The sequence below is a fragment of the Neopelma chrysocephalum genome, unplaced genomic scaffold (assembly GCF_003984885.1).
Source record: "Neopelma chrysocephalum unplaced genomic scaffold, ASM398488v2 Primary Assembly neopelma1_22, whole genome shotgun sequence".
Lineage (NCBI taxonomy): Eukaryota > Metazoa > Chordata > Aves > Passeriformes > Pipridae > Neopelma > Neopelma chrysocephalum.
In genome coordinates, this window is record NW_020897689.1 from 3,578,296 (window position 1) to 3,588,216 (window position 9,921).

A 9,921-nucleotide genomic window follows, 5' to 3' on the forward strand; every position below is an offset into this window, starting at 1 on the left:
TGTCAATGGGCCTGATGCACCCCAAGACACACCTGACCCTTCTGGCTGCCAGGGCACTGATGACATATTCAACTTGCCATCAACCAGGACCCCTAGGTCCCTTTCCACAGTTCTGCTCTCCAGCCTCTCATTCCCCAGTCTATCAGTCTGTACATACAACCAGGGTTGCCCTATCCCTGGTGCAGAATCCAGCTCTTGTCCTTGTTGAACTTTATGTTGTTGGTGATTGCCCAGTCCTCTAATTTGTCAAGGTGTCTCTGCAGGGCCTCCTTGCCTTTGAGGAAGCCAACAGCTCCTCCCAAATTAGTATCATCAGCAAACTTGCTTAGTATTACTTCGAGTCCTGCATCCAAGTCATTTATGAAGATGTTGAAGAGCACAGGGCTAGCAGAACCCCACTGGTGTCAGCCTGATGTCCCACTTCCCTATTACCCTTTGTGCCCTACCCATGAGCCGGTTCTTATCCATCACATGATGTGTTTATCCATCCATTTTGTCCAGAAGGATCCAATGAGAGAAAGTATTGAGAGCTTTACTGAAATCCAAAACCATTACATTATCTGGCTTCCCTTGATCAATTAGGTGGGTTACCTTGTTGTAAAATGAAATTAGGTTTGATAAGCAGGACTTTCCCTTCATGAACATGTGCTGGCTGTGACCAATGACTGCACTGTCCTTCAGATGTTTTTCAATACCTCCTGGGATAATCTTCTCCAGTCACTGAAGTGAGACTGACAGGCCTGTAGTTTTCCAGGTCATCCTTCTTGCCCATCTTGAAAACTGGGACAATGTTTGCCAGCTTCCAGTCAATTGGGACCTCTCCAGATTCCCAAGACTGTTCAAAAATCATCGAGAGAGGCCTTAAGAATGACTTCAGCCAGCTCTTGGGAGTATTCTCTTATGAATCCCATGAGGCCCCATAGACTTGTAGGGATCCAGCTGGAGCAGCAGATTCCACACAAGTTTAGGGTCAACTGGGACTTTATAATTCTCACAGCATAGTCCTGCAGCTCAGGCCACTTCAGCCTGTCATCTGTGTTGAAGACAGAGGCAAAGAAAGCATTAAACATCTCTGCCTTGTCTATGTCTCTGTTTGTGAGGTGACCATACTCATCCTGTAATAGCCCAATGTCATTTCCGCACTTTCTTTTGCCATTAATATATTTGAAAGAACTCTTTTTATTGTCCCCCACAGTACTTTTCAGCTTCAAATCCAGTTGAGCCTTGGCTACATGAATTTTCTGCCTACAGCAATAAGCAGCATCTCTCTATTCCTCCCATGTCTCCTACCCTTGCTTCCGTTGGGCATACACCTTCCTTTTTGCCTTATCTCCACAAGAATATCCCTGCTCAGCCAAGCCAGCCTTCTACCTTGTCTGCTTGACTTCTGACATTTTGGAATTGCCTGCTCCTGTGCCCTTAGGAGGTGACGTTTGAAAAGCGACCAGCACTGATGGACGCCAGCACCTGCAAAAGCATTTTTACAGAAGTCTGTAGGACTTGTTATTTTGAAGATGAAGGTTTTATGGCATATCCACATCTGATTAAAGAGAAGCTCCTTTTCTGTATTTTGAACACAAAATACACCATAGATTGTTAAATATGTAAAAAAAAAAATCAGTGGCTGCACCTTAAAAGACACAGGCCAAACTGGTGGGAATGATGACTCCTTCATCTTTCTGTTCAATAACCCTATGCAGAGAGTGAAAAGGATAACACTGACTCTTCCCCTCACAGTAGTGTCCAAAGATTAATATCTTCTTAGGACATGTTTGGGGGCTCTATTAATGTGAGCGCTCGAGAAAAAACTAGGAATAAACTGGTAATTTTCTTTCTAGTGCAGTGTTTAATGAATGAAGTATAAACGAGCTCCTGTATACTCAGTGACTGATGAAGTTTTGGCAAAACATACTGGTGATCACTGGTTATCACTGTCCATTTTATGTATGGAGAGTAGAAAAATAGTGCCAGGCTGTTCAACTAATGTCCATGTCACTGTCAATGACATAAGGAGGGCTGACTTCTTTCTTCATCCTGCCATATCCTACCTCTTTCCCTAGGTCTGATGTAGAAGTCACATTTACCCACCTCTCGCAGTTGTCTCTGAACTGAAGACATACAAAAAAGAAATGGAAATCTGTTGATGAAAATCAGCTGAGAAATGAGCATATGCTGTGCATTATTTGTTATGCTATGTTCTTTAAAAATATTTGCAGACCTCAATAATTTCTGAAGTACATATTAAACCAACATGTACATGATTTGCCAGTGATTCTTGAAGTATTTGGTTAATCATCTTCACACAGAAGACATCAAAACCCAAAGTATACTCTCTTTTCTGAATGATTAAGCCAAGCTTTCCATAACATTTCACTAGCAGGTAGGGCCATGACAGGCTGCTAACAACAAAGTGAATTCTGCTGTGAAAAAACAGAAAAAAAATGGGAAAAGGAGAAAGCGATGATTCCAAAGATGTGAAAAGAAAAGAAAAAGTGAAGATTCAACTGAAAAGACATATAGGTTATTTTGATGGGGTAAGTTTTATTATAGGAACAATCGTCGGGGCAGGTATCTTCGTGTCTCCCACAGGGGTGTTAAAGCATTCCTTACTCAATGTTGGCATCGCGCTAATAATCTGGACTGCATCTGGGCTGGTTTCTCTGATGGGTTCCCTCTGCTATGCAGAACTGGGAACCTCTCTGCCCTTCTCTGGAGGAGAATATAGCCATATTAAAAGAGGTCTTGGATCCCTCCCCGCCTTTGTGTTTATCTGGACGTCAACATTTACCAAACCAGCATCAAATGCTGCTCGAGCCTTGTTGTTTGCTGAATACGCCACCCAGCCCTTCTACGGCGTTTGCCCTCCACCAGAAGTGCTGAAAAAATGCTTGGCCTTGGCTGTTCTCTGGTCCCTGGGGATTTTGAATGGCTGCAGCGTCAAAATGGCTGCGTGGGTGCAGACAGTTTTCACTCTGCTGAAGATGATGGCGTTGTCTGTAATTGCTGTCGGCGGCATTGTTCTCCTCATTGCAAGGCAAAAGGAGAGTCTGGCCAGATTTGAGGACTTGTTCAGCTCAGAGATCCCCAGTGCTTCACAGGTTGCTGAAGCCTTCTTCCAAGGACTGTACGCGTATGGAGGCTGGTGGTCCCTCAATTATATGGCAGGTATCTCACTCCTCTTCTTTAGATTTTGTTCTGCAGTTGTCATTCTTGTGTTCCTCAGCTTTTGGTAGAACTTGTCTCTCCTTCAAGACCGTAGGGTCTCTCATGTTTTATGCAAGTCCTGTGTTTGTTAGGACTGGTAGAAGAGGCAGTGTTCCTCTCTAGGGAAGTTTCCTGCTTTTTGTCCAGTCTCGAAAATCAAACTGACATTTCCAGTGGGGTACAAGAGAAATCAAAATAGGTAATTTAAAATCTTATGCATAAACAGAAATTTTCTTACCTAAAAAATTTGCGTTTTGTCTTTCTCCATGTCCGTACCAGTATATTTTTAGGAAAGGATTAGGTTATCCCTGCCAAACTATGTGCTTATAGATAATTTCTATTTAAATATCTGTACCTTCTCTGAGGTTATGCAGTTGTTTTGTACATCGACAAATTAATTTTGAATTTTGTTAAAATTTAGCAATTTTATGGGATATTTTTTTGGGGAAAATAGAGTTTTGCACAGAAGGCGAAGAGACATCTAAGGAAAGTGGTATAAATACTTTCATAGAACTTGTACTCAATTTCAAACACTTAAAATATTTTTGAATATCTATTTACTCACCCTTTTCTATATCTGATGATGTAGCAGTAAGAAATAGAACACTTTTTCATGAAATGTACAGAGATGATGTTCTAATGTTAGTTATTCATGTCACAAATTAAATTAATAGTGTTTTATGATATGATCAGATGTATGGAATTATGTTGGAAGCAGGTTGATATTGCTCTTATATCTTTAACCATATGTATCCATTAACCTCTATCCTGTAAAATATTAAATAAACTGCATGTGTTAATGCATAACGCAAAGTTCAATGGTGAGAACAATGTGAAATTTGGTTAATGTTTAAAAAACTGACTGTTATCATTAAAATCCAGTTATTCCAGCATTAAAAACATGTTTCAATTAAAAATAAGGTGACATAAATCAGGAAAGCATAGTTTTTAAATCTTAAGGATTCCTTAAAGACAAGCACTTAGCTTTGTAACCCTGAGAAAATACAAGACTATTGGTAAAATATTAATTTATTTTTTGGTCAGCAGTACTAATAAATACCATACACTGGGCAGCACAGCTGTTTAGACAGATGTAACCTATGCAATAGTTCTGAATTGAACTGAGTTTCCTATTCTTCAACAATAACTTCATTTCTGTGAGCTTCAGCTAAAGCATCAGGTGCCAGCTGGATGGCAGGACTGTAATGACCAAAGAAACAAATGAAAAGATAAATTTAAATTGGCAATTTTGGTGATTGTCCATTTCTGGGCTCAAAATTACAAAGTGTATTTCTTACATCTGAAATAAATCCAAAATTCTCTGATAGTCAGTATTTGAATTCTGCTGTTGTGCTCCTTCAGTCCTGGCTCTGTGCACTACAGACAGCACTGGGACAGGCTCAAGGCTGATGTTCTGGGCAGAAGATAGGAATCGTATATGAGAGAGGAAAGGGATTTCAACCTCCTAAAAAGAGCTTAAGTAAGCTGCATATTTGGCTTTTCACTTCTTCCCTCTTGTGAGTTATTGGCTGGTAATACTCAGGAGATCTTCTGTAAGTGCTGAGGGAAGTGGGAAGACGAGAGGGAGTGAGAGGAGGAGTGAAAGAGGTGAAAAAGACCCTTTTTGATTGAGATGAGGATGAATTATTAGGCTTCTGGAAACCAGCTCCATCTTTTGTTGGGACTATCATATGCGCAGGAATGTGTGCCAATGCCTGAATTATTCCCTGGCAAAATCTGGAATTTTTTTCTTATTTGATAAGTGTAGTTCTCAGCTATCAGGCTTAGCACTAAACAGTTTTCCTCTACCATCTTTGCCCTGGAAAAGGTAATAATCATTGGTATCCCACTGGGAATGGCCCCCTTTTGAAGCCACTGCATTATTGCTCTTCTGTCTATACCATCTAGTCTTTTTTTCTACTTTTTCTGTATTTCCTGATATAAGGGCAAAGAAAAAGGTTTTGAGTAGGAATAGGCAAATATGAAGTTTCAGATCAGGACTCATGAGGTGATGTCAGAATAAATAATCTGGCTTTAGAGTCTCATGTTTAAGGTAGTGATTTACAAGTAAGGCTACTTGAAAATTTCTTACCAAATCAATTTTCTAATGTAAGTCAAATATGTGATTAATTAAATCAAAGAGAAATTATCAGTCCTTCTGTAATTTTTTTAACATCTGTTCATCCAGCACTCCTTCCAAAATAGTTAATAAATAGCTAAATAAAAATAAATTGTTTAAGAATCTTTGATAGTAACCTATTTGAGAACAACCATAGGACTTCACAAGCAGCGTAATTTAGCAGCCATGATCAGGGATTGGGGCAGGACCTTGGTATCAGTCTTGTCAAGCTCTGCACAGATTTACCACTGAAAAACACTTGCTGAAGCTACACTGCTTGCTTTATTTGTCTTTTTAAACTGTATTTTTCAGAAGAGATGAAAAACCCCAGCAGAAATATCCCCTTAACTGTGATGACTGCTGTTCCTGCAGTAATTGTTTTTTATTTACTGGTAAACATCTCGTATCTGACTGTCCTCACACCTAAGGAAATTGTCTCCTCAGGTATGGATTTTATATTTTTTTAATTAAAAAGACATGGTTCATTAGCATACCCATCTGATGTCAATGTACTGGGTTACTTCTGCTCACCTAACTTCACAGTCCAGAAGTTTGGGTTCATTCTCTTTTAACAGAGAATTCTTTAATTTTACTGTATGACACAAGTTAACTGAATGCAGACAGATGTTACTAAATGTTGAAAATGTTGGTTTATATCTGCACTGGCCAAAAATTAAATCAGAAGTGTATTAAAACCTGGAAAATCAGCTGAAAGTTAGGTCCTGAGTATAGCGACAACCTTTGTTTTTCCTGTAGTTTTAATCCTCTCTCCTCCTTCTTTCCCTATCTCATAGTGTCTCAGGTTGGAGCCATTACTGTTTAGGAGGTGGACAAGTCTAACATGTTCAGTAATATAGAAAAGACTATGGACACAAAAATGTAGCCATTTTGGGTGTGTGTTTGTGGGTTAGTCATGATAAATATTGTGATTCAGAAGAGCCTATACAAAAGTCCAGTGTATGTAAAGCATTTCTCAGATCCTGTACCAATAAGCTTTCTATGAAAAGGTCCAAGGGGTGCTGTATTTCTTCTTGGTTGTCCAAACAGCACCTTTTAAATCCCTATGTAATAACATTAAGCTGTCAGACCTTGCCTACAGGCGTGACAAAAACCATACCTTATTTGGATGGCTCAATTTTTTTTTTCTTGTGAAAACAGCTCACTAACATAAATGGAAACAGTGTAGCTGTCATTCAGCAACCTTGTATTATCACTCAGCCATTGTCAGGTTATCTGCTGGGAAAGATGGACACATTTGCAGATCCATCCTACAATGAAAGAAGCAGCAAATATCAGACCATCCGTGAATAGCAGCTGCCCAGCTGGCATAACCAGCTCCATACATACCAGGAAGTTGTGTTTATCTATGTCAGCTGAGGAGATAGCCTTCAAACGATAGCTCTTTTTCAGACATTGCTATGTGTTGCTGTGGCTCTTGTTCTTTCATTACATTTTTTGGGGGAGACGGGGTGTGGTGGGGGTTTTCCCCATCTCTAATAATTTCCTATGCTGCGCAGGTCACTGCAAGATCTATGTTCCTCATGGCATTTGGTTGTAGACACATTAAATATTAGTCCTCGGTACAATATGGGCTGTAGTTAATTTCCAAGCAATATTCAATATCTCTTGTTCAGAAATAATCTTTCACATTTCTCAGTTCTGCTCAAAGCAAAATCTCATTAACAGCACATTCGCCAACCCATCTCTAAATGTACCTGTGCCCCTGTTGGCAGTTGTGCTGTAACAGCAGACTGTGTCACCACCATGGGCATGCTGGGGCCTAAGGTGTTCATTTACTTTCCTTGACCATGTGTGTGTGTTTGTGATGCATGGCTATGAGATGCAGCTCTCTCCTACTGGGCTGTCCATCACGGTGGTATTTGCCCCAGCAGGTTTACCTGGCTTGCTCTGGCAGGCAGCACTTCTTGCTGTCATTCTCCCAGGAAATCTTTAGCTCATGAATGAAATATCCTTAGGATTAGATTACTGTTTGACTACTGTAACAAAAAAATACAGGCATTGCTAGTAAATACAGGGGTTTCTTGCATTTTAAGTTTTGTTTCTGTTGAGTCTGTCAGTGATTCAGAACATAGTACCTGTACTACACTAATGCTTTACTTTCTTGCAGTTGCTGTGGCAGTCACTTGGGCTGATCGAGTTATCCCCTCTGTTGCCTGGATCATTCCTCTCTGTGTTGCTGTCTCAATATTTGGTGCCCTCAACAGCAGCATGTTCACACTAGGTCGATTAAGCTATGCTGGAAGTCAGTCAGGACATTTACCTGTTTTAATATCCATGCTTAATGTCCACTCCTGTACTCCAGCACCAGCCATGATTTTTTCAACCACCATTGCATCCATTTTTATCATTCCCTCTGACCTTATTACGTTAACAAATTACTTTGGATTTTCTGCCTGGCTTATGATTGGACTGACTTGTGCAAGCCTAATTGTACTTCGATACCGGGAACCTCATCTACATCGACCATACAAAGTAAATGGACCTAAGTTTCAAAATATTTTTACAGATTTGTTTTGAGTAGCGTCTAAAAGTTTCAGAACAAGTGCAAGTCAAAAGTGGATAGTTACAAAAATACAAATACTAATCTCAGTGTTTAGAGCCTTGTTCAAAAACCTTGCTACGGGGTAGAAGGAAGTGAAACAAACAGATGGTCTGTGCCCCGGAGAACTTGCACTTGAAAACAGGAGATGGTTATATGCAGAATGGGGGAGATGTGCACCAGATGTGTACCAGTGTGGAGCAGTACCAAGAACAGTGTAGGACTCTGGCTGATCATTCATGGTTAATTAAACCTTGGTCTACGCTCATCTTTCCTGACATGACAGACATTATGGATAGGTTGAATTTCCTCTTAATCTAGTAGTTGGAAATGTGGGTTAGAAGTATATACTCATTGTGAAGGCTTCTTCTAGGCACTTGAATTAGCCCTGAGTGTCTTTTAGGAACCTATAATATCATATGTCAACAAATGCATTTCAGGTACTGCCTATCGCTACCCCTTGATGATAGAAGGAGCTTAAACAAATATTTTAGAAAGGATACCTATTTTGTAGGCAATTTGAGGTCAGATGACTCTTGTCCTGGTTGAGTTTATAGCAGTGTGAGAAATGGTACTCTACTGTGGCAAAGAATGAGTTGTTACTCTTATGAATGAGGTGTAAAATCACAGTTGGTCTGTTTATTTCCTAAGCCATTTTTTTCCGTTTTCTTGCAGGTGTTTCTGCCAGTTCCATTTGTGATGGTGGCAATGTCTTTCTTCCTAGTTTCAGCTCCCATAGTCTGGTCTCCCAACCTGCAATATGTTTACGCTTTCCTGTTTATGCTGGGCAGTCTTATTGTTTATCTTCCTTTTATACATTTTAAATTGCATTTTGCATTTCTTGATAAAATTACTTGTTACTTACAGCTCCTGTTAGAAGTCTCTCCTGCTGATGGATCTGCTGAGGGCAAATGTGAATAACGGCTGATGTTGAATCCTGGCACAACTAAGAGCCAACACAGGATTTTGTTTAACTGAGAGCGTAAACAGTACAAGTTAGATGTTAGGTGTGAAAAACAGGTGTTCATGCGTGTATAGATATATACATATATAGATGAATATACATATGTTGCATTCATATATACATGCATGTATATATATACACATGCACATATATATATGTATGGGCATTAGCATAGTAAGTTAATACATAGATATTTGTGTGTGTCTGTGTATATACATAATAGGTGCAAAGGATCGCTCTTAAACTTGTAAAATCTCTAAAATGCTCTCTCTTGCTCCTGAAAACACACTTAAAAGTTACACATAGTCGTGCAATAATAGAAATAAGACTCAATTACAGCATACATAATTATCAATATTATAATACAATAAATGAGTAAATACATACTTAGCAGCATCATATAAATATACTTTTGAAATCTGAATTAAATTGTCTGGATTATTCTTAGTTTGAAGTAGCTCATTTATTAGGACTTCTGGTTTTAAAGCCTTTATACTTCTGTTCATCTGCTTTTTTTTTCTGAATTTATTTTCAATAAAAACCTTTGAAGAACATCATAAAATTGACTGAGACCTTTTTTATCCCAAGAAAACAGCATGTGGTGCATCTTAGCTATTTTAGACCAGCACATGAAAATTCAAGGTGAAATCTTACAAAACATCAAGTAAGGCAGTAAGATTTATTTATCCTCTTCATCACAGCAGTAAAACTAAACATATGTGGATTACTTTACTAAATTGTTTACATATTAGCATTAACATTACTTTATTCCTTGCTTTCTTTTTGGTGTTATTGAGAAGTAAGAGCTTTTTTAGGCCTCCTCGCCTCCATTTTTATTATGTTTATGAAAGCAAGATAAATTAATTATCTTTTCTTTTGATAATTGGTCCATATTAAGTTCACTGGATATTTTAAATTAAAGACAAATAACAAGTACACAGGAAACATCACGTACTGAAGTGATTAATCTATTAATATATGTTGGTCTTTTATAATTACAATAGAATTATATATGTAAAGTGTTTTTTCAAATCTGTTGATGAAAGCTCAGCAACACAACCAGTAGATGGCCCC

General features: G+C 38.8%; 1 protein-coding gene across 1 annotated transcript; it reads left to right on the plus strand.

Moving 5' to 3' along the window:
- The first annotated feature begins 2,111 nt into the window (after window positions 1–2,111).
- SLC7A13 (solute carrier family 7 member 13) lies at window positions 2,112–9,404 on the plus strand. The gene is made up of 4 exons (XM_027685342.1): window positions 2,112–3,165; window positions 5,636–5,767; window positions 7,452–7,816; window positions 8,559–9,404. The coding sequence occupies exons 1-4, from the start codon at window positions 2,442–2,444 to the stop codon at window positions 8,802–8,804; spliced, it is 1,467 nt and encodes a 488-aa protein (XP_027541143.1). The 5' UTR covers window positions 2,112–2,441; the 3' UTR covers window positions 8,805–9,404.
- Window positions 9,405–9,921: the final 517 nt, after the last annotated feature.